The 27,001-nt window shown below is 34.6% G+C and overlaps 1 protein-coding gene across 2 annotated transcripts in view; it reads left to right on the top strand.

Annotated features, from left to right (window-relative positions):
• Positions 1 to 27,001, top strand: part of LOC140160969 (gamma-aminobutyric acid receptor subunit alpha-2-like) — a 255,302-nt gene that overhangs the window by 186,012 nt on the left and 42,289 nt on the right. For both annotated transcript variants that reach the window (XM_072184325.1, XM_072184326.1), the window contains exons 6-7: positions 6,508 to 6,663; positions 14,620 to 14,772. In XM_072184325.1, the coding sequence (XP_072040426.1) occupies positions 6,508 to 6,663; positions 14,620 to 14,772 (309 nt within the window). The remainder of the gene's footprint in view (positions 1 to 6,507; positions 6,664 to 14,619; positions 14,773 to 27,001) is intronic.

The raw sequence follows: 27,001 nt of genomic DNA on the forward strand, positions 1-27,001 counted from the left end.
TTATCACAATAATTAATTGCATTGTCAAGGTGCAGTGTGGCAATGTGGAACCCATACAGCTAAAACTGAAGAAGTTGCTACACAAACTTGTGCTAAATCTCCCTACTATTTGACATGATATTGTCATTGTCGGTGTTGTTGATGTTATTATGGTACATAACAGACTATACCAATGACTGACAATGTATGGATGATGTTCACTATAAGCTCCAAATTATCTCATTCACGATGGCAAAGTTCTATAACCTACAATAGACAGTTATAACTGCAAGTATTTACCTCATATTGTAAAGTATGAGTTTTAATACCAAATGTATTTCAAGGTCATTTGGGGGTAAAGAAGTGTCCGTCTAGAGATTTGGCTGTTTAATATTCTAGTGTTTAAGAATTTTTCGTGTGCATGTACTTTTGTTTCTTATTTTTGTCATTGTAATAAGATACCGCTGATAAACATATCTACATAAACATATCTCGAGGCATCAGGTGTTTTTGCTGTGATTTACCATGACATTCTGGGCGATTTAAAAAAGTATGTGTTTGGTTGAATAAATTTGTATGGATATATCTCCCACCACGAAAGTCACATAATGCAGAATAATTAATGCATTTGAATATTGTATATCATAAATCTTATTTAAAATCTTGATGATAGTTGTAGGAGGTGAACGCCACACTATAAATTCCCATTTGTTGATCAACTTGGTAAGGAAATGTCCATTCTTCCTTAGCATCTGTCAAGGTGCAATTTGGGAATCATCTATGTTGTCACATGTTTTGCATCTGACATTTTAATCAAAGAAATTCTATTGTATTTTAATCAGGTTTCTGGGGTTTTTTGCAGACGGAAGTAACGATTTTGGGCACGAGACGTAGTTTTGAAGTTAATTTTACTTCTTCAAATTATTATCTGTCTTGTAAAAACACATCCTGCGAAACTCAAAAAACCTGCTCTTTCAACCGTTCATAAAATAATGTAAAGAAATTGTCAAAGCACCTTAAGACGATTGTGAACAACACTTGTTTATTGGTTGCAAATACTGAACAAAGTCATTATAGTATTACAAACTCTATTTTTAGCAATTAAGTCTGTAATTTACAGACTGGAGGTATAACTGGAAGTATTAAACCTCATATTGTTAAGTATGAGTTTCAATACCAAATGTATTTCAAGGTCATTTTGTAAGTTCACAATACTTATTGAGGTTAAGGAAGTGCCCGTCTCGAGATTTGGCTGTTTAATATTCTACTGTTTAAGAATATTTCGTGTGCATGTACTTTTTTCTTATATATGTCATTGTAGTAAGATACCGATGATAAACATATCTACATAAATATATCTCGAGGCATCAGGTGTTTTTGCTGTGATGTACCATGACACTCTGGGCGATTTAAAAGCGTGTGTTTAGTTGAATAAATTTGTATGGATATTATCTCCCACCACGAAAGTCACATAATGCAGAATAATTAATGCATTTGAATATTGTATAACAGAATACTTATTTAAAATCTTGATGATAGTTGTAGGAGGTAAACGCCACACTATAAATTCCCATTTGTTGATCAACTTGGTGAGGAAATGTCCATTCTTCCTTTGCATCTGTCAAGGTGCAATTTGGGAATCATCCATGTTGTCACATGTTTTGCATCTGACATTTTAATCAAAGAAATTCCTATTGTATTTTAATCAGGTTTCCTGTTTTTTTGCAGACGGAAGTAACGATTTTTGGGCACGAGATGTAGTTTCGAAGTTAATTTTACTTCCTCAAATTATTATCTGTCTTGTAAAACACATTCTGCGAAACTATAAAAACTGCTCTTTCAACCGTTTGTAAAAAAATTGTCAAAGCACCATAAGACTGAACAGAGTCATATAATATTACAAACTCCATTTTTAGCAATTAAGTCTGTAATTTACAGCTATATTGACAATATTATTACTTCAGCTACGAATCCTCTTTCTTTACAGACAGTGGCATAAAGTGTGTCTTTGAAATAAATGCACCTTTGCGGGAATAAAAATCTGTATTAAGGAGATAATAAAGAGAATAAAGTTTAATCACATTGATGGGTATTATTATACAATAACGCAAGCTATAATGAAAGACAGAGATAAAAAGACTAAATCGCGTCTGACGTCAGGGCAAAGGCGCGCCGGGATTGGTTGCTGACCTGCGCAGTACGACATTTTCTGTCTAGTTATCAGAATTTTAAACGCGAACTAGTCTTTTTATCTCTGTCTTTCATTATATGTACCCATGCTGCTACATTGATTAATCAGACTGTTTCGATTTAATACTGTGCAAAGGTGGGTGACCGAGTCCTTAAAGCTACCGGAATGGTACAAATCCTCTATCATTACGGGCAGTGACATACGGTGTGTCTTTAAAATAAATGCAACTTTGCCGAATAAAAATCTATATTACGAAGATAATAAAGATAGTAATGTTTAACCACATTGATTAGATCACAACATAATAACGTGGGCAGCTACATTAGCCAAAATGTTTATATTTAAGCATAATCAATACCTTCATCAATCCAAAATAAATTTGCCATTAAAGATAATTCCCAACTAAATGGTTACGAAATGCACATCCTTTATAGAATCAATACTTATTGAATGAATTAAAACGTCCTATTTCACATACAAATTTGCTTAGATTTAACAAATGGCGTACAACTCATCATTTAAATTAAAGTTTGGTATTCAACTTGCTGATGAGGAAAATGTCTCCTCTTTTTTGGCAAGGTACAACGTAGAAATCATCCATGTAGTATCTTTGGTATTCTTTGCTGAATAAAAAGCTGTATTACGAAGATATTAAAGATAATAATATTTAACCACATTGATTGGAATAATCATAATAACGAGGGCCATATTGATAAATATGAACGTTTCTATTTAAGCAATATCTTACATCGACACAAAATAAATTTGTCATTAAGAGTAATTCCCAATTAAATGCTTAAAAATGCATTTCCTTAATGCAATCAATATAAACTCTTAATGCATGAATTAACTTTCACACAACTTCTTATTATACATACGAATTTGCTTGGATATTTAAAAATTGTTTACAACTTATATACCTTTCATTTTTTTCTTACTCAACATTTTTTAAATCACCTATATGTTCTACTCTCTAAATTGTATAATTATTGTTCTAAACAATATAGCCTGGAGTGAATCCATTAATCTAATAAATTCAATTATAAAATCATTGTGTGAATAATTATCTTTGAAGTCAATTTCATATTGACTCTGAGTGGGTTGCAGAATAACCCGTGTAAACCATGTCGGTAATTACCCAGAACCCTTTGCGATTGTAACCGAGACTACGTCATCGACGATGCGAACACCGTTACTGGGCACTTCAACGCATGCGCATCGAACCGAAGGAGACGTACATTGCGAAGGATTTTGGGAATTACTGAAAAGGTGAAAAGAAGACGGATATGAAGAGTGTTATTTGAACCAAGAAAGGAGACAATGATCTGCCAATATAGAGCATCATTACCATCACAAAATTGTCCTCAAATTGATTGGTTAAGTCCCATATGAGCTCTTCCTTCCATGAAATAAAATAAATGGAGTGGATATGAATGATCCTTCCCGAGGCAGTTTTGATGTAATCTCGATCAAGTGGGTCAAACGTAATTTCTGTTTTCTATTATTCCATATCGTTGTAATTATCAGCACAGTTCGACATTAAGTGATAATAACGAGGCTATATAGATCGCACGTATTTTACAGATAACATTAAGTCGTCGGCTTTGCTTACTTACTTCCTCTATGATCGTTTACAAGAGAAGGCAAACTTTGTCAACCACGTGATTTCCTTAGTAAATTGAGCCTTGTCGAAGGTTCTGTTCATCTATAATTATATTTGCAGTTCTTCTTTTTACAACATTATGTACATTTTTATGATAATCATGATAAACGGGAATATAGTGGGAATATAAGGATGCTTCTGCCTCCATTATATTTGGCAAAAAAGTATGCAGTTTTATTATAATTTATGTGTAATGCTTATCATGTTGTCTGATTAATGTATTACTACTACGGTATAACTATCTCGTCATCATCATCATCATCATCATCATCATCATTATCATCATCATCATCATCATTATCATCATCATCATCATCATCATCATCATCATCATAAAAAATTGTTGGTGGAGATCATCATCATTATCATCATTATTATTATTATTATTATTATTATTATTATTATTATCATCATCAACATCATCATTATCATCATCATCTTCTTCTTCTTCTTCTTCTTTATCATCATCATTATCATCATCATCATTATCATCATCTTCTTCTTCTTCTTCTTCATCATCATCATCATCATCATATCAAATCATAAAAAAATGTTGGTGGTGATCATCATCATCATCATCATTATTATTATCATCATCATTAACATCATAAAAAAATCATTATTATTATTATTATTATCATCGTCATCAACATAATCATTATCATCATCCTCTTCTTCTTCTGCTTCTTCTTCATCATCATCATCATTATCATCATAAAAAATGTTGGTGATCATCATCAATATCATCATCATCATTATTATTATCATCATCATCATCATCATTATTATCATCATCATCATCATCATCATTATTATTAGTATTATTATTATTATCATCATCGACGTCATCATCATCATCATCATCATCATTATCATCATCATCATCGACATCATCATCATCATCGTCATCGTCGTCATCATTATCAGCAGCAGCAGCAGCAGCAGCAGGAACAACAACACAATTAATTTCGTAGATTAATGCTTTGGCGTGCTGAAGAAGTCAATCTTTGTAAAAAACATTGTTACTCATATCACAATTGGACTAATATTAATATAAAAATTATTTAATATGATATATCATAATGTCCCGTTATGATTTGGCGGAAACACAAAGCGAATGACGCAACATCAAACCTGACGTTTCATTAGCATTAACTACCGTCTATCGTATAAGAAAACTTTGGTCCTCTTTTGCTTTGGACATCAAAATAATAGCATTTGCTAAAGCCCCGGGGTGCTGGGCATTTATTATTTGTGCATTGGTAAAGCAAGTAAATATCCCGTCCTGTGTTAAGGCGTTTGAAATTTGCCGTGTGCTTAAAACCCAGACATTTGCTATTCGCATGACGCCGTGTAATCTAGATCTATGCCTACTGACTTACTAAATCTACATACAGTGCACATTATCATGTGATGTGTGATATCATTGCATGCATTTTGTGGACCACTTACATGATTATGTTCTGAGGCTTATAATCAATGTGAACCAATCCAGTTTAATCTCTTTGGATGTGGACAGGTTCACATTAACCCAGAGCATTTTGAATCCAACCCTTTCGCGTAAATATCTATTCTTTTTGCCCGATATAAAGTACAAACTTTGGCTAGGAATTTGTGGAAAATGTACTTGAGTACCATCATCATCATGAGCAGCAGCAGCAGTAGCAGCACCACCACCACCGCCACCATCGTCGTCGTCGTCATTATCATCATCATCATCATCATCATCATCATCATCATCATCATCACATCATCATCATCATTACATAATTATTATTATTAATAATCCCTTTATTCAAAATATGAATGAATCAATGAATCAATCAATCAATCAATCAATCGCAAAACTACGGCCCTTTGTGGTGGATGGTCACTGTGAATTCAAATTTATTCAAAACATTGATTTCAGAGAACAGACATGCTGAAGTCATCAGAATGTCTATTTAGCGTTAAGATTTCCTGATATTTTTGGTACTAAAATCCAATAATTTTGCATTGGGTTATGAAATTTGAATCAACTGTCACTGTTTTGATTCAGATTAAAAGTTTGTTGTATTATGTTGTTACTGTTCTCACATCTTGTTCAATTTCTTCAACAATTAAACTGAATATAATAAATAAATAAATAAATAAATAAATTTGGGAATTTATATAACGCATTTTTCCAGAGGATTCAAAGCGCTGTAATTTCGCTGCGTGGTGAATCATCCCAATCAGATCGCATCAACTACATACAGTAGGCTGGTTGCAGCCGAACCTGGCCCAAACCTATCCGCACTTAGATTGTAACATCCACCCATTTTCTGCAGCTCCCCAAATTCCATTGGGTGAAGGACGTTTTTGATAACCAAACAACTAATCACCGATTTTTGAAAGCAGGAGAAACTTGAGATCCCGGAGAAAACCTGCGAGAGCGAGCATGGATCGGGATAAACCAAGTGCACATACAGGCCTTGGGCACGGCCGGGGCTTGAACCTGGGACCTCAGTGGTGCAAGGCGAGGGAACTACCGCTGCGCCAATTCGCTCCCCCATACTGTGAGCAACCTATAATAGGTACGCCTGTGGTGTACCAAGGTCAAGGGGTCATACGTAGAAAAAGTACGCAGAATTCATATATTATGTAAGGTTTTATGCAAATATTATTAATTCTATTTTTATATTTTTAATCGCAGATAGCTACTCTACAGATGACATCAGATATAAGTGGAAATATGGTGTACCACACGAGGACAAATCAATTGACATTGACCCCTTAGCTACAATGGCACAATACACATTGGAAAAAAAGTTTCAGGCATATTCGTACATCAAACCCAATAACCGAATAGGTAAGTTAATCTTGTACTGGCGGTTTCAAAATTATTGGTACTCAACAGTTTTATGTTTTTTTGAAAATCCGAGCTTCGTCCACAGAATTTATAATTTTGTGACCTGTTATAGCATATTAATCTTCACAATAGGTCCAAAAACAAAGTGTTGTATTGGAGTCGTTAACGGGCCATTGGAAAATAGGGTATGGCGTCTAGACTCTGGAAAGTGCTTTATTTTGTACCTCTGTATTCTACGGTCGCAGTTTTCCATGTTAGTTGTATTCCTATTTGAAGAGGAGCACCACATACTGGTTTTGTTTTTGTTTGTTTTTTGTTTTTGTTTTTGGTTATTTTGTTTGTTTGTTTGTTTTTTGTTTCGTTTTTTGTTTTTTGTTTTTTTGGTTTGTTTTGTTTTGGTGTTTTGGTTTGCTTTGTTTTGGTGTTTTTGGTTGTTGAAAAGTCTAGGCTCGGGCCTAATTTTAGGGTCAGGTCCAATTTTAGGGTAGGGCGGGTTACTCCGATACAACAATTTTTTTGGTGTTAAAAGATCTCCTTTTAAATTTTCATGAGACAGTCTTGTCTAAAATCACTGGAAACTGATGGGCAATTAGAGAAATGGTATGTTTTTATAGGACCGTCATTTAGAGAAAGCAAATTTCTGTAATGTTGGAAGATCATGTTTGTGCGGTTGTTTGCAGTTGTTGTGCAGACTTGTTCGACGCGGATCTATTCAAGACGGATTGATATCAATCATTTTGATGAAGCAAAAGCTTAAATCATTTCTCAAATAATTTACATAATAATTATTTTGTTGTTGTTGCCATCGCTTTGTATTAGTTATGTTCCTAATCCTAATAGACCAGCATAATTATTATAGAGCTTACAAAAATAATAATGTCGCGTTCACATATCTCGGAAAAAAATCATAAAACCGACGACCTTTTTTAGAATATAGTTGCATCAAGCTACGTCTGTTCACCTTAAATTACCTGCCTGATAACAAGGTTACTAATTGTCTAAACATTCCGTAAATTGGACATGATTGTTGTCAGACCGAACTTTCATGAAATTAATGGCAATGTCGCTGTATTATTGTTTGCAACTGATTACACTTTCTCAATCATTGAAATCTGAATTCTTATTGATTTCCAAATTCATTTGATAATACTGGTTGTTGATGAAGACTGGCTTGTTCGGCAATAGACACAAAACATGGAAAGTGCATTTCGCCTATTATGGCTGAAGTAATTTGGGGGAAAGGACATTTTAGTTGCTAAACGATCTTTTGTATGGCAAATGAAGAATTGATTTGTGCTGTGCAAGAGGTCATATTTGCTGATATGATGAGGTTGAGTCAATGAGAGGAGGAACATCTCACATTCGTGTGAGCTACTTGTCAGTGATTGTTTGCGTTTAATTACCTTTCACCGTATACTTCAGGATATAATGTGTATTGCCTTTCTGGTAATGTCATGGTTGTGGACATTGAATGACGTCGTCCTTCAGTACTCACTATTAAACAATCATGACATTTTCGCATATTTATTTCACATACCTCGAAAAAAAATCATAAAATTGACGGCCTTTTTTAGAATATAGTTGCATCGAGCTACGTGTGTTCACCTGATTACCTGCCTGAAAACAAGGTTCCTTGTCTAAACACTCCGTAAATTGGACATGATTGTTGTCAGACCAAACTTTCTTGAAATTAATGGCAGCGTCGCTGTATTTTTGTTTGCAACTGATTACACTTTCTCAATCATTGAAATCTGAATTCTTATTGATTTCCCAATTCATTTGATAATACTGGTTGTTGATGAAGACTGGCTTGTTAGGCAATAGACACAAAGCATGAAAGTACATTTCGCCTATTATGGCTGAAGTAATTTGGAAAAAAGAGCATTTTAGTTGTTTAACGATCTTATATGTAAACATTGGCATCTCAATTATGACCAACTAAATTTGATGACAAAAACAAAAAATCAGTTAATAATAATTAATAGTTAATAATCACTTGAATATTAGTTGGATGTGACACAGGTGTAACCGACTCAATCATGATACTTAGTATTAGCAATATTTAAGCCATTTATACAAAAATTAATATTGCACGGAATATATATACAATCTTTTACATCTTCCAAACGTCCAATTTACTTTTTTCTCATACTGAGCAGGTACCTGTTTTAGTGATGTTCGGTGGGTCGGCCAGGACTTGACTCTTGCTATCGGTTATACTAATAGCACAATTTCTGATACCCATCATAGAATTCTACTGTCAATGTCATACCCAAGGGCTAGCTCCGTTGTCGAGCAACTACCTCTTGCAACCTAACTGTCATATTTTGACACATATGAACGCTCATAGGGAGCTCACATATCAATGTTTATTTTTTAATTTAAAGTATCAATATATTATTGCGCTATATTGACATAATATAAAAATCAGATGACAAATTTTGTATGGCAAATGAAGAATTGATTTGTGCTGTGCAAGAGGTCATATGCTGATATGATGAGGTTGAGTCAATGAGAGGAGGAACATCTCACATTCGTGTGAGCTACTTGTCAGTGATTGTTTGCGTTTAATTACCTTTCACCGTATACTTCAGGATATAATGTGTATTGCCTTTCTGGTAATGTCATGGTTGTGGACATTGAATGACGTCGTCCTTCAGTACTCACTATTAAACAATCATGACAATTTCACATAATTATTTCACATACCTCGGGAAAAAAATCATAAAATCGACGGCCTTTTTTAGAATTGTTTTAGTTGCATCGAGCTACGTGTGTTCACCTGATTACCTGTCTGATAACAAAGTTCCTTGTCTAAACACTCCGTAAATCGGACATGATTGTTGTCAGACCAAACTTTCTTGAAATTAATGGCAGCGTTGCTGTATTTTTGTTTGCAACTGATTACACTTTCCCAATCATTGAAATCTGAATTCTTATTGATTTCCAAATTCATTTGATAATAATGGTTGTTGATGAAGACTGGCTTGTTCGGCAATAGACACTAAACATGAAAGTGCATTTCGCCTATTATGGCTGAAGTAATGTGGAAAAAGAACATTTTAGTTGTTTAATGATCTTATATGTAAACATTGACATCTTAATTATGACCAACTAAATTTGATGACAAAATAAATAATCAGCAAGTCGCACCTGGGTATTAGTTAGATGCGATACAGGTGTAACTGACTCAATAATGATACTTAGCATTAGCAATATTTAACCTGTTTATACAAAATTAAAATTGCACGGAATATATATACAATCTTTTACAGCTTCCAAACGTCCAATTTACTTTTTGCTCATACTGAGCCAGTAGCCTACCTGTCTTAGTGATGTTCCGGTGGGTCGGCCAAGACTTGACTCTTGCTATCGGTTATACTAATAGCATAATTTCTGATACCCATCATAGAATTCTACTGTCAATATCATACCCATGTGATAGCTCCGTTGTCGAGCAACTACCTCTCTTGGAACCTAACTGTCATATTTTGACACATATGAACGCTCATAGGGAGCTCACATATCAATGTTTATTTTTTAATTTAAAGTATCAATATATTATTGCGCTATATTGACATAATATAAAAATCAGATGACAAAATGAAGAATTGATTTGTGCTGTGCAAGAGGTCATATTTGCTGATATGATGAGGTTGAGTCAATGAGAGGAGGAACATCTCACATTCGTGTGAGCTACTTGTCAGTGATTGTTTGCGTTTAATTACCTTTCACCGTATACTTCAGGATATAATGTGTATTGCCTTTCTGGTAATGTCATGGTTGTGGACATTGAATGACGTCGTCCTTCAGTACTCACTATTAAACAATCATGACATTTTCGCATATTTATTTCACATACCTCGAAAAAAAAAAAATCATAAAATTGATTTTTTTTTTTAGAATATAGTTGCATCGAGCTACGTGTGTTCACCTGATTACCTGCCTGAAAACAAGGTTCCTTGTCTAAACACTCCGTAAATTGGACATGATTGTTGTCAGACCAAACTTTCTTGAAATTAATGGCAGCGTCGCTGTATTTTTGTTTGCAACTGATTACACTTTCTCAATCATTGAAATCTGAATTCTTATTGATTTCCCAATTCATTTGATAATACTGGTTGTTGATGAAGACTGGCTTGTTAGGCAATACACCTATCCGACTTCGCCATTACTGCGGTGTCCCCGATGTAAAACTGCGGTGTCCCGAGGTCGGGGGTTCCATCCATTATTTATTGTGTGGATGTGTGCTATACAGAATTGTACCCGGGAATTGTACACAACAGTGATATTCAATACACAATCATGAGTGTTGAATTACGAATTAAATCTCCCGCTCTGGTACATCTGTGTTGCCGTCAATAGAGGGCCAAATACAGTAAACGCTTCTCGGATTGGTGTATAGACACAAAGCATGAAAGTACATTTCGCCTATTATGGCTGAAGTAATTTGGAAAAAAGAGCATTTTAGTTGTTTAACGATCTTATATGTAAACATTGGCATCTCAATTATGACCAACTAAATTTGATGACAAAATTAAATAATCAGCAAGTCGCACCTGGATGCGCTACAGGTGTAACCGACTCAATCATGATACTTAGCATTAGCAATATTTAACCCATTTATATAAAATTTAAAATTGCACGGAATATATATACAAAAAAAAAAAAAAAAAGGTTACATATAGATTTTTGAAAATAATCTAAGTTAATGTTAACAAATATAAATATCCTTTTCATGACTTAATCTATGTACCCTCTGCTAGTACCCCTGTGAATGTCAAGTTCATAACCTACGTACTTAGCCCGCATTCCAGGCATTCCTGACCAAGCTCTTTACCATGTTTACGTGACATAATGCAACACGAGGTTCATTATACCACCGTCACAGCCACCGTGCATTTGGCGGGGCAATTCAGTAGGCCCAGCCATAGCATGGCAGAGTTCAGTATTTTATTCGGATAAACAAATAATAAAACTTGTTCACTTTTATTTCAAGAGTTCAGTCAGAAATGTAAAAACAAACAGCAGCGACTTCAAGTCAACAAAATCCAAGCAAGGTCTAATACAGAAGATTAGGCCTAATGTTATTCATTTCACTATGTTGATGGCAGAAGATACAGCGTGCAGATCTTCTTTCACAAAAACGTGTTCTTCTCTAATGATCATCTTCCTTTATTTGTTACTACCAAGAGTCAAGAAGCTCTAAAACTGATTTATTTTCAGTGTGCAATATTTAATTTTTCAATATGTTTCTTTTGTGCAATAAGTTCAACAATAAAAAATAAAAGAAACGTAAAAGTAATAAAGAAAAATCTGAAAACAAAGTCGTGCTTGTGTTCAACTTTCGTTCTGCGATACATGGTTAGGTTAGCCACTCTGGACACCCCCTGTCATCTTGCGCTCATAAGTTTAGTTGCTTTTAAGATACGGAATTGAAACTTAGCAAACAGTTACAAGAAGGATGAATAACTAATATCTGAAAAAAATGACATTGTTTTGTTGTACCATCACCATTACGTTTGGGTTTTCGAAAGAACCTTCTGTTAAATCATGCATGACTCAATTGCAAATCTCTAAATCCCTTTCTTCTTATCTTTTGATATTTTGAATAGTGTTTATCTTTCCCTAATCTCAAAGGACAATAAAGCTAGCGCCCTGGTCGATTCTTCCTGCTTCATTTACATTACATTACAGAGATCGGACACTAATCCCAACCATAACAAACCATGTAAACAATGATCACCTATATTACAGGTGATATTGCAGGTCTATATATTACAGGATTAGATTAGTTAACTATGGTCTATTTGCAAATATTATTTTGATTGAGCAGGAAAGATGTAATACTATTTTTTTTATAGTAGTCTAGTTGCCGGCGTCAGGTATACATAGAATGTGGTTTTTTTTATGATGATGACATGGACGTACTGATCATTATGCATGATGCAAACTCATAGGTGTTGTGCGTTTGGCAATTTGGGAGGGGGTGGGGGTTCAAAATGACCCCATAGAATTATAAAATCAAAATTTCGAATTGCTCAAATACCTCTTTCAAATATATTAAATTATTTACATAAATAAACAAAAACAAATATATAAATAAATAAATAAATAAATAAATAAATAAATAAATAAATAAATAAACGAAAATCATTGATCAAATTTTAGCGTAGCATTCAAATCATAAATATAACCATTGCTGGCAGGAGGACTCGAACCAACGATATTGATATCAGCAGTCTGATGCTCTACCATTGAGCTATGACAGCATCTAGTTATGAGGGTCGAGTTTTTAGTGTTTGTCTGTGATAATGCCGCCTCGTGAAAGAAATAAATATAAAATCTCAATTTTTAATTTAAATTTATTTGAATTTTCATGAAATTAATGGCAGCGTCGCTGTATTATTGTTTGCAACTGATTACACTTTCCCAATCATTGAAATCTGAATTCTTATTGATTTCCAAATTCATTTGATAATACTGGTTGTTGATGAAGACTGGCTTGTTAGGCAATAGACACTAAACATGAAAGTGCATTTCGCCTATTATGGCTGAAGTAATGTGGAAAAAGAACATTTTAGTTGTTTAATGATCTTATATGTAATCATTGACATCTTAATTATGACCAACTAAATATGATGACAAAATAAATAATCAGCAAGTCGCACTTGGGTATTAGTTAGATGCGATACAGGTGTAACCGACTCAATCATGATTAAGAGCCTATTAATTTTTCATTATTTCGATATCTAAATCAGTACAATCTAAAGAGTATTGATTTATACTGGTATTATGACATTATTTTGAGGAAAATTTAAATGTCAAGACACATGACGTACATGATCAAGATTTATCACTTTCGTCATCGATGTATTACCTTTGCTTGCCCGTTTAAATATAAACGGGAACAATTGGAACAGTCACGTGTGCATACTTGTGTGTTTTTGTTGTACTGTTTGTTGTTTACTGTCTGAATTCACATTTGTGTGTGTAAATTCCAAAGGCAGAGGTTATGTCCATAATGATCAGGTTAAAGCAAAAAATATATTTATATAATGTTCTTGTTCGAGCTGTGGTGTAATGTTATCGCACATGTAAATATTACTCTTAACTCAAGTATGGAAATGAAAACCTTTGTTTAAACATTAATGGCGTCCAGTCAAGTTATATTACGTTTCACAGCCTTGAGTGCTAAAGACACCAACATTGGCATTGCATAACTACCTCTATTACTTTCATGTGAAACACCAAAGTTGTCCGTTGTTCTGAAGTAAAACTAGGCATTAGCTTAAAAAATGTCAATTACGATAACTTGGATAATAACCTAGTCAAGTTTTTAATATTGGGAGTGTGATCTATTCACTCATCTTTGATCATCAATCTTATAGGAGCAAAGTGGTTTATTCAGTGGTCACGATTTACTGATGCATTTATCAAGTGACAAAATAACACTCTGGTGTAAGGCAATCTATCCTCATACTATCAGCATTATTGTCAAACCACCTGGTCATACCAAGACGGCGGAAGCACTCCTTTCATCCGCTGGTTCAGTCGCCGTGAAATCTTATCTAGAAGTAGAGAGTACCATTTCAACACGGTCAAGAAAAGACGCTATGTCCAATTCTGTTGGTGTTTTCCCTTTAACCTTTTCGTGTTGTGTGAGCTTCAGCTTTTCATTCCTTACCAATTTCCGTTCTTTGCTTTTCCGGACGCCCATCGTACATTCCGAGTGATGATTTACTTTTCGATTATTGAAAAACATAATAATTTCTACCTCTAAGCGTGTTTCTCTAACAAGGCTAATTTCAATCCATCAACAAACCAAGGTCATTATACAAAAGTCACATTCTCCGATAGACTAGTAGTTCTAGAATCTTTACACATTCTTTAATAGAATTCTTCTTAAACATACCTTTCTTATTTCTTAACATATAATGCTTTAATTATTTTCAGGAAATCGTTCGGTGTTGGTGACGAAGTTCACTTTTGTCCGTCATGTTGGATTCTTCCTGATACAGACCTACGTCCCATGTGTACTCATCGTCATTCTCTCATGGGTGTCGTTTTTCCTCAACCGTGAAGCAACCCCTGCTAGAGTTGCTCTAGGTAAGCTACCGCGCTTCTGCGTGATGATTGCAACAATAATCATTTATTTACAATTAAATCATTACATTTTGATCTTAAATAAGTAAACTTAGACATTATGCCACATACGAGCTACGCTACGCATTAGCACAGGTAGGCATTATACAAACGCTTTTCTTTTATTATCACACGCTAGATCATTTTGCAATGTAATGTGGTATATACGAGGGTCATTCAAAAAGTTCTACCTCCATCGTTACATCTCTGTTATCTTACGTGCCAGGAAATTGAAAATACCCATGGTTATACTCTTAGATCCTGACTACAAAATAAAAGTTATTTGATTGAAATGTGATTTTTGGTTGTTAATATGTGTTGGTTAAAGCCAATACAGATTTGGTACATCGGAAACGGTCTGAAAAGAATGGCTAATTTTGATTACAAAGGTTGCCCATGCACATCTACAGGGTTCAAAAGAAATAACTCCCCCCTTAAAATTACAAAACATTTCTTTGCATAACTTGACATATATTTTGTTGATTTGAAAATTTCAAAAAGCTGTGAATAGAGGACTCGTTTTTCAACCCTCCCAAAGTTATTTCATTTGCAAAAACAATATTTTGGGTCAAAAATAATCACATTTTCCAAAAATAATGCTTTCAGAAAAAGTTGCACTTTACCACATTGAAGTTTTGAAGATCTTTGAAGTTTTTAATCAGCAGTTATCAAAATGATAAAATCACTAGGAAGGAGAAAGTAAATTTTCATCTCTTCTAGCCAACGAAAGAAATAAGCATCACACTACAAACCTTTTTCCTACTCCTAGTGATTTTACCATTTTTGAAACACCGACTGAAAACCCCATTCATGTCAAAATTCATGTCAATGAATCATTGTTTTATACTGAAAGATGATTGCATGGGTGACCGAGTAACCGGATACATAAAATTTAAGAAAATTAACTAACAATTAAATCAATCAAACCATTGATCACATTGATATCGAGAACGTTTTTGTACATTACATGTATAGGATGTTGAAAAGTGCAACTTTTTCTGAAAGCATCATTTTTAGAAAATGTGATAATTTTTTACCAACAAAAAATAATTTTCAAATAACACAATCAATATCTAATGCTTGCAGATAATACAGTTTTACTGGGTATCGTTTTTCTTGCACGACAAACCCAATAAATGCTCTTCATATTGGTCTATTGCCATTTGGTCTAATACCAATTCGTCTAATTTCCGTTTAGTCTATATTCAATTGGTCTATTACCAGAAAGGCTAATTGCCGCGTAGTCTAATAATCATATAGTCTAAAGTCCATTTAGTCTAATATTGTTTGGTCTAATAACCGGTATGTCTACTAAGTACTAACCATATAGTCTAATAACCATTTGGTCTAATATTTCTTTAATAACCATTTGGTCTAATACCCATTTGGTCTAATAACCGTTAGGTCTAATACTCGTATGGTCTAATAACCAGTTAGTCTAATGCCATTTCGTCTATTTATTAATAAACTAAATGCTTGTAAGACTAAATGGTTTGTAGACCAAATGAGTATTAGACCAAATGGCTATTAGACCTATTGGTTATAGACCAAATGGGTATTAGACTAAATGGTTGTTAGACTAAATGGTTTTAGACTTATTGGTTATTAGACTAAATGGTTATCGGACGAAATGGTTATCGGACCATATGGTTAAAGAACCAAATGATTATTGGACGTAGTGGATATAGACCAAATGGGTTTAGACGAAATGGATGTAGACGAAATGGATATACGACCAAATGACATTAGACCAAATGGCAAATCCCCTTCATATTGACCCTTTTCCATAGGTTGTTGACTTCGATCGGGTGAGCACTTGTTGTTCAAGTCGTACTTATTGGTTCATAAGTCAAAATCCAATAGGTTGTATGCATAGTTTTTGTATTTTGGAAGTACATACATAGGTTATTAAGAAATAGTTCGAGATGTATTCATTGCTTAAAATAAGGACAACAGAGATGTGATGATGGAGGTAGAATTTTTTGAATGACCCTCGTATGTAAATGTCAGTTGTTTCGGGTAACTTTAACCAAGATAACAAAATTTTTTAAAGATTTCATCCGATACAATGACTAGATGCGCTAGGGTTTAATGCAAATATTCGCCGAGACCTTAAATAACATTGTTAACTTGTATGGCCTCAAGAAATATACATTATGCCAAATGAAATGCATGGAAAAGTAGTTTACAACTTGCAAAAAAAATGTAATTATCTACTTAGATCTTGGCAATGGGTTAATGCTCAGGAGCGTACATAATCTGCTAAATCATGCAATATCTACATATTGTAGGGTGCTAGAAAAAGATACAGCGACTTACAGTTATTATGACCATATTTAATCACTGTGTTCAGCATGCAAATATTGTATTGGAGCCACTGGTGTATAAACCTCAGCGTATTGCAATGCATAATAATAATAATAAAAATAGATCGGTAACCAATGGGAGAAATGTTAGAATATATTCATGTAATTTATTTAACGTGTCAAATGCATTTTATATGGTGTATAAATTGCATTTATGCATTTTGTTTTGTTTAATTTGCTTTTCGGACATTCCCTTCCAGTTTATCATGATATATCTTTCAGTTTGTTTTGATTTATATGATATAATACTTGCTTCAACTCACAATCACCAGCTCCCACAAAATGAGCATAAAGTCGCCAGGACAATATAGAAGATATTGTCCATCATGACAAAATTCAATAGAAAACAAAAGACATTGTATAGGAAATATTGAAGACCAAACAAGGCGCCAACATTATGCTCATTTTTTAAAATCTGGTCATTGTAAGTTACGATTTTCTGGTTCTGAACCCTCGATATAGTTAATGTTTATTTAAACAATAATGAACACAGTAAACAAAATTTCACAAATCAAACTAGGGTAATATCGTAAGGTACAGGGGGTGTTAAAATCAAGCTGGATGAAATTGGATAGTGATTTATGGGTGTCAAATGCTTATGTATTTGGGTCACTTAATGGACCAGTCAATCATAGATGGCACCAAATAGATATGACATCCATGCGGACACTAATAATAATATCAGTACAGATTTAATCCTATAAAGAATTGGTACGTGCCAGTAGCTTAGAACTACGGAATGAAGAAAAGAACATTTAAAGCCATATTGTAACATTTGCTGAGGAGGACGCCCTCAATATTTTTTCAAAATTCTGTTTTTACTTGATTATAATGTACTTTATTTAACAAACATACCCTGCAAAAATCAAGACTTTGGGTGTTTTGAATAAAACGCAGGAACCATCATTTAATTATTACTATGGAAATATTAGTCGAACGCGTACGGGATGTTCATAACACAGTACGTACAAATGTATATTGCGTGAAGGATTAAATCCAATACTGGAATACTGGAATATTAGTCGAACGCGTACGGGATGTTCATAACACAGTACGTACAAATGTATATGGCGTGCAGGACTAAAATCCAATACTGGAATCGTACATATGTACTATCAGACTTCATCGGGCAACTGACCGGCGCTGGACTGGTCACGTGATCCAGCTAGGTATTATCTTGCATTGGACCTGGCCAAGACGATAACCAGCCATCTATAACGTGACGTGACCAGTCCATATCTGGTCAGTTGCCTGATGAAGTCTGGTGGTTCCAAACGTCATGTCGTAAAAATAAGTTCCAATAAAATGGAGTTATTTCCAAAATTCTACTTCTTGATACTATACTTTGAATTTATATTAAATTAGTCAAACAAGCCAATAATATATCAAAACGAAAGTTGAGGACGTTTTCCACTCCCAAGAAAACAAATTATGCACATGAGGAGTGAATATACTTTTCAAGATGAATTGACGCCACTGTATAGTTCATAAGAAAGGACCTTTGGATGGGTGTGTGCGGGGGTTATGTTGATATGTTAAAGTGTGGGTGTTTGCGGGCGGAGGGGTGAGTGTGTGCCGCATTAAAAAATACTATTCTATACTATACTATTCTATACTAAAATTCTATAAAACTAAAGATAAATGAATTTCAAATGTTCTCCACTTCACAAATATTTCATTAGAAGTACTAGTATTGATTTCAAACAGTAAATACATTTGCTTCTAAATTGTTGTCAGCATTATATTCAGATTTTCATATCCAAACAGTTGATCTGGATTGATAAAGTTTTACATCAAGACGAATTATTTGATGCTAAAAAGGTCTTAATGGGCTAACCATGATCCAGCACGTCAATGGCTTATTTGTCCAATTATTTTGGTATAATCCAAACACGTGATGCGGTATGCTTATAGGTACGTGCGGGAAGAACCATATCATAACAGCGAAGATAAAAATAAATGCACCGCCATCTTTCATCAAATAATTAACAATATTATGGAACACCTTATGAGACACGTTAAGTGCTTTTGCCAGGCAATGGAATTTTAGCAACAGGCATCAGCTGGAATTTTAAGTTACCTAGTTTAATATAAACTTCGTGACTTGAATTAAGGACCGGACGTTGACCCTTTTAAATACGATCGGGTACATTGGGTGCCTCTTGAGATAACATTGAAATCAACACGTGCGATTCGTAAGGTGTTAGATAATAAATTGAAGTAATCAAGTTACGTCGATGTTAAAAACTTAAAATAACTCACATCTGATAACTAAGAATGATTTTCTCACTATAGGAAAATATTTCGTCAACAAGAATCTATATAATACCGTAATTCGGGAATTGTACACCCGGGTTTAGTAATGGAAGCGTTTCATACAAAATAACTTCAGCATAAATTGTGGCAAATTTTGTTTATAAAAATAATGCACTATTTAGGTTTATTTAGATTCTTATCCTTTCAGTTTTTACACTTGACGATACGTTATTAGAGATGATGCCAGATATGCGTCAAGGGTGTAAGCTTTGAATACATACAAATGGCAATTCAATCGGCAAACACCCTAACACTTCCCAAATCCGCGTGAGTTGATCCAATTTGCACGCTAATTAGGCTATTACTAACAGAAGGCGTCAAGGGTATAACAGCGGGCCCTTTCAGCATATAAAACTAAGAATTAGTAAATGATATAACAAAATGATGATCATGATGATAGCATTGGGTGAAGTTGGTAAAAGTAACGTTGCAAAATCACAAGGTCATACAAGATTTAAAATCACTATCAAAGTAAACCTGCAAAACAATGACAACCATCAACCAAATAAAGTCATCACACCAATTTGTTAAAATGAAAACGCGCTAATTGAGCTTCGACGAAAGCAAATCTCTATTGTAACACTAATATGATCCCGCTAATGATTGCCAAAAGCGTTAATTTCATGGCACATATCGGTTGTCGTTTACGGACAAGAAATTTACATAGTGAGTCAGGTTACTTTAATCATTACTGCCAGATCTGCACCTTGTGACCAGAATATTGTTGATAAAATCCAATTTAATGATAAATGTGTAACTTAATAAAGTAATCTGAAACCAAAGTAATTACTCTTCAAAGTCAACGGTTACGTGTTTAACAGAGAGATAAATTACATAACAAACGAGTCACGCACAGGATATAACTATACGGTATGTATTGTGTGTAGAATATACTTCTTAACTTGAGACTCAAGCTTTCCACTATTCCTTGTCTCCAGCTGTTCTTATGAGGTGGTCGAAGAACAGTCCAGTCCAACCTTTGATCATTACCAATGAATATATTGAAGATGGCAGGTGATAAAAGCCAACCTTGTCGTACTCCATGCTCCAACATTGGTTCAGAACACTAATTACCTTCCATCAAAAGAAACCTATATTGGACGGACGCTTTGTATGAGCTTCAATTGCATTTACACCATTTACAATCCCATAACTGATGTTAAGCTTCCTCAACTCAAAATCCCTAATCCCTTTTGTCCGATCTAGTCAAACGCTTTTTTAAAGTCATTGAAGTTATAGCAAGTGGCTCCTTATTTTTAACCAATTTGTACTCTTTTGTAAATAGAATGTTTCAATTTATAATGCAATATGCTATTGTAATGTATTATACTATTCCTACGTGTGAAGATTTTTCTACCCTTGAAACTGCTCGGGTTTACGTTATTCGATACATAAACGCATTTAGAGTATTGTGCTCTTATATACATAGGAATCTATTCATATTTAACTAAAACCTTTACACATATTTAGCCAACACCGTTACACATATCTGGTAGTATTTAACCAACACGTATTTGACAGATGTACAATACTCTGTGACCAAAAAGTCATGCTGTTGATCCTTTATCCCAAAAAGGTCAACAATTGGACCTATTTCTTGTAAATGACAGTAAATTGAAAGAGCATCCCGACAAAGGCTTACTTTAAATCGATAGTCTTGCCATCGTCCGAGTTTCATTTTTGTATTTACTTTTTTCATTGATATTGATGCTTATCCGCAAGGCACGGATTGAATCTTACTCTCACCGATATATTGTTGTTATCATCAAGCTCGTCACTGTATTATTATAGTCGTCATGCGACACTATATACTGTAGATCACATATCGTTTGGTTTTAGTGATACAGCTTCCTAAAAGGTTCCAGTTCCTACATGGTACGTGTTTTATCTCCATATTAGTTAATCATCATTGCCCCCATTTTTTTATTTAAATTACATATATGATCTTACATGCTAATACCTTTGCAAGTTTGGCGTGCTTTAGGGAGATTCCAAAATGGCGGTATTTAATTAAGAGAAAGGATCATATGTGTGCATTAAAAAAAACGCTGGAGTGAATTTATTAAAGCAACACGCGGAATGCGAATGCCAATTCTGACGGCGGTTTAATCCTATGTGAGTGGAACTATATAAACATAATCGAAATCACTATCCAAGCATTTGATCAATTGTACTTTACTACATACGTAACGCCTGGGGTCAGCTTATACGCGGATCACAGTAGCTATCCGAGTCAATTTGTCAATATCAACTATAATTCTTCTCTAAGCCACATCGAACAAAAATCCAGGAGATGGAGCGAAGACTTATTTAATATTACGTAGATTTCTTTCATTTTACAAAGTTTTATATCATTATTATATATTCAATGAACTTTTTACCATTCCCTAAGGACGATTTTTAATTAAACACACATGCACAGTTGTGTTCTTGTATTTTATATAACAGTTAAAATACTTAAACTACAAACTAGAAGTACGAAGTACGAATATTAGATAGAAAAGTACCAACAACATAACGAAAATTATTTTTGTGTCAGAAGAGAGTTTGCATTGAATACACTAGAATACTAAATCCTCTAAAACGACATAAGACTGGTAGATACGATACCAAGATTAACATTATTTTTATTTGAACAAATGTGTATTGTTATCTTGATGTACGGATAGTTGACTTTAAATTTGCTTCAGCTCTTTTTGTTTCGTATCGAGACTTCAGAAAAAAGTAGGTAATGGTTTATCCATAATGGATGAGGTACAAATCACAGTGAGGATGAAGAGATGATACAATAATACCCAGACAATATAACAGCAGACGGATTTGAGCCAGGTGTATCAACTTGACGTAAGCAACAAGCAAAACAAGAACAAAGGGATATTAAAGTAAGATAGTCAGCAAAACGATTACGTACAAGAACATAAACGTACTATAAGACTACCAAAGTTTCGATCAGATTAACTGACCTTCCTCGGAGACAAATACGAAAGTATGAAATAAAACAAATTAGCATTGCTTATTTCGGGAGGTTTTCCCGAACCACGACAGTTTTCTACATTCTCCTGTCCTGCATCACCGTTCCCACGTCAGATGCTTCCAGTCCGGTGTCTTGCTTGAGTACATCTACATATGTAAGGGGTGGCCTGCCAGGGTTTCTTGTTCCATGTTTGGGTGTCCAGTTTATCAGGTTGGCGATAGGTTCACACTTGCTCCTGAAGCAATGCCCAGCATTAGCGTGTTCTCCTTTCTCTGATCTTCTCTGAGAGTCTTGAAGGGTCTCCATACAGCTCCCTTGTTGCTTACGTGCTGCTTCCAATGGATGTTGTACACTGCCCTAAGCAGTGCCCTAAATTAGCACGCGAGCCTAAATAGTGCTAACAGAGCCAAAAGAACGAAATGAGCTCAACCGGTTATTATCAGCATGTTTGTTTATTTAAGCTCCCTTAATTTGGTCAATTTATTACTTTAGATACTGGTTAATAATTCATCAATAAAAGCGATCAAAAGTGAATCCCCATTTTCGCTTTTGCATGTTTGGAAAGATTACGTCTGACTAGGTCAACTAAAACAACACTTGAAGTCGTCTTTAGAATCAAATCACAACACGCTGTTACCGACTAATTGAAAGCGACCGCTCCATGATTAGAGTGTTGTTTTCTCCTACATCTGTAAGCGAGAATTTAACAAGACGTCACGTGACCACTTTTACATCGATGATTGTCTGCATATAACATCATATGACACAATCTACTGAGCCGTGTTTGATTTTTTAGGAAATTGACATTGATTTTTAATACGTCGACATCATTGGTGTTTAGAATGATTATTTATGAGGAGATGACCTAAATCAGTACCAAATCACAGCTGCCTTTAAAACTTTTTCGTTGTGAGGCATGTGCAATATAAGACTTAAATTCAGAATCACTTAAATTCAAAATCTTATAAATTCATGTTCTTATTAATATAAAAATTAACTTTTAGAGTTGGAGTGTTCGTGTCATGTTATTCTCATCACTGAACCACAAACCATTTGCGATGTCCTCTATTGGAGCAAGAATGCAAAGCTAAGGACCTTGCAGAGAACAATGACATTGCTAAGAGTTGTGCCCAGCTTTGGCTGAAACATATATATAATATCTACATGTGTGAACACGATAAGAAGAAGAAGTTCTCATTATCAATTTAACAATAGAATAGATCATTTGCTAATTTAAATACACAACATTTGTGGGGAAGGGTGGGTGTGGGGTACCTGGGGTGTGTTGATGTTTGCGAGCGAGAGAGCGCGTGTATGCATGTAAGTGTCGGTTGTCCATAAATATATTGATTTAAAATATCCACAAGCTGAGTTAAATAACGATTTACCAAGAGTAGAGTGTGGTGACTAAGTCAGGCGAACCCCTCCTCTCAAGTTAATTCGTAATAATAAAGTAAGACCGTAGGGCAGTGGTTGAAGCATGCACTCGTCTCCGTTGAATAGGGTTCCCTATTTATTCGCCGGTGTGGCCACTTGCTTAATCCTTTACTTGTGAAAGAATCTGAATTCAACTTGAAACATAACGTATTTCATGGGGTAACTTTTGAATTGTATATTGCGAGTGTCTGCTCTCTTTGGAGGGGACGTTAGAATATATTTAAGTCTTTTGGTACAGAAGTTACCTAACCCGTCACGGTTGCGTAATATTGGTTACATAATATTATCCTCATGGATGTAACCAAAAGTAATGATTCGCTACAGATTAAATGCTACCCTCGATAAACATTAATGAATTAATATGAAATTTAAAACATAATGCAATATCTAGAGTGGTTCATTATTTGTCTGAAAGACCCAGACAGATATTACCATAATACTTGGTCATTGCATATGAAGAAAACAATCTTTAATGGTTAGAACTATTATATCTGAGTCCATCACTTGAAGCTGTCTATGATATGTATTCACAAGAGCATGTCCAACTCTTAATTGAAAACGACCGCTCCATGACCAAGATGTGACTTACATACATTCGGTTTTCCTTCATAGTAAAGTAGGACCTTTCACAAAGTCATATGACCCCTTTCCGTGGTAGATGGTTGATGGTCAGCTTTAAATGTCATGGTTGTTACAGAGCACACATTTTATACTTTTTTGACGTGACATAGAAACCCATTTACAATGGCTGGACATGATCAATAATACCAGGTATAATTTCTGACAAGGATTTGTGAGCTGCATGTTTAATCTAAAGCTGCCGGCTTGTTTTATTTCTTTGGTACAATAATATTGTACATTGAATTAAAACATTTGACGTAGATTAGTCCAATACGCAAAGAACATAATGTCGCAAACAATCGTAGCAATTTGGCTATTAACTGAATGATCACTTAGGCAAGCGTTTGTGATTTAACCCCCTGAACACTACTGACCATCTAACAGCATTTCTGATTGGTTGATAACCTAAAATGCTCTTTTCAATTGCCGATTATGACTAGGCTTTAAACTATTTATGCTCAAACTTGCATTTGCAGATGATCTTATCAATACCTTTCTTGATTGGTTCAAAATTGGACACAATATTCATTTTGGCCAATCGCCAGGCAGTTCTCATGGGGTTAAGACTATATAAAAACTTTTAGATGGAAAAGTATATCGTTCCTATAAAGAGAAAAATTGTGGCTTTTGTGCATGTCCATATAAATGTTTTATATAATACCAATTGAGCGGTGACGATAACACCTATTCTATGATTGTAGCTGAACTCATCTTTTGGCTTACATAGACTACAAATTAGAGTTTATGCGGTTCACACGGACCAACATTATCCGGAATCGGAATGTCAATGGTTAGTTCACTTTTGTACTGGATTTATTTTGAAATACTCGAAAAATACTAATATTTTTGCTCCGTATAAATGTTCTATGCCATTTTGTCACCTGTGAAATCCTATGCCAGATAAAAAGTCCTTTGATTCATATTCAAATTGTACCGTCCAGATTATATTTCAAAATACGATTCTAATTTATAGTATTGCTGTAACATTATTCGTCATATTCAAAATATCATTACTGGAACTAAAGCTGTGTTGGTATTTTAACTAAACTCCTCAACAAAAGTTTGGAAAGTTTTTTCAAGCATCTGTATCTCCAATTATTGGTGACATATTCATATCGTGTTGCATATCAATGGATAGCTACAATACTCCCCTTTACAATGACACCCCATTTGAAACAATAACATTTTTCACGGCTGAGTACACGCCTTGTAAATGTAGTGGGGTCTCAAACAGAAGTTGCCAAATTGACCATTATTCTGTGCTCAAACAATGCCCGCCACTAACCTCAATAGTGGGTGGAAAAACCACAGGCGCAGGCAGCCACAATAGTCACCTCATGCTGCTCACCGACATGGTTACACGTTACTGTGGGATGGCATTCCATTCTTCAAAAAAGGATTCGTCGCAGGTCATTCAGTGTGGTTGCATATGGGCTTCTCTGGCAGGCACAGCAAGATCAAGCTGGTCCCACAAGTGTTCAATCGGGTTGAGGTCTGGCCCCCGGGTCTGGCCTGATGGCAGACCATTTTGTCTCTACTCCCATATTCTGTAGGTAGTCGTTGACTACCGTGGCTATGTGGGGCGAGCGGTGTCATCTTAGGTCCCAGATTGTGAAGATATGGGATTGCAGCTTGCTGCACAGAATAATGGTCAATTTGGCAAATTCTTTTTGAGACCCCAAGGCGTGTACTCAGCTGTGAAGAATGTTATTGTTTCAAATGGGGTGTCATTGTAAAGAGGAGTATTGTAGCTATCCATTGATATGCAACACGATATGAATATGTCACAAATAATTTGAGATACAGATGCTTGAAAAAACTTTCCAAACTTTTGTTGAGGAGTTTACATACTTATCCTTTATATTGAAAATGTAGGAAATGGGACACGATACAGACTACTCTTCATAGTCTGTCCCACTTCTGAAGGACCACAAGGGTAATGGAATTATTCGTACATCGTATATTTATATCACTACCTTTTTACAATATTATATACATACATGAATATGCATTAAGTTACTGTTTACAGTAGTCCCAAAGTGCTGTAAACATTTTTTTTATAAACCTTGATAATATAATACATAGTATGATAGTTACTGGTAGTGATCTAATCAGGAAGGATTTGGAAGAATTATAAGACTCTAACAATATCAACTTGAATAGCCAGCGTGTTAGCGGAAACTGGTAAACTACCTTGATAATGAAATTGCACATATTGTATACTGTAACGATCTCTGAATTACGTAGTTATATATTTGGTACATGTATATAATTCAAGATTAGCATTGAGGCTAAGTTAACCTGATCATTTCGGTCAAGCGTTTGTGATTTAGGACTAGACCTATTACAACAACTCTTGAGATGGCAGAATCGATCCTATATAGAGAATAAAATGATTTGGGCTTATGGTCATGTCCATAGAAAGAAATATTTTATATAATATACTATCAGTGACTATTGAGCGGTGACAATAACACAT

The sequence above is a fragment of the Amphiura filiformis genome, chromosome 9, assembly GCF_039555335.1.
Source record: "Amphiura filiformis chromosome 9, Afil_fr2py, whole genome shotgun sequence".
Taxonomy (NCBI): domain Eukaryota; kingdom Metazoa; phylum Echinodermata; class Ophiuroidea; order Amphilepidida; family Amphiuridae; genus Amphiura; species Amphiura filiformis.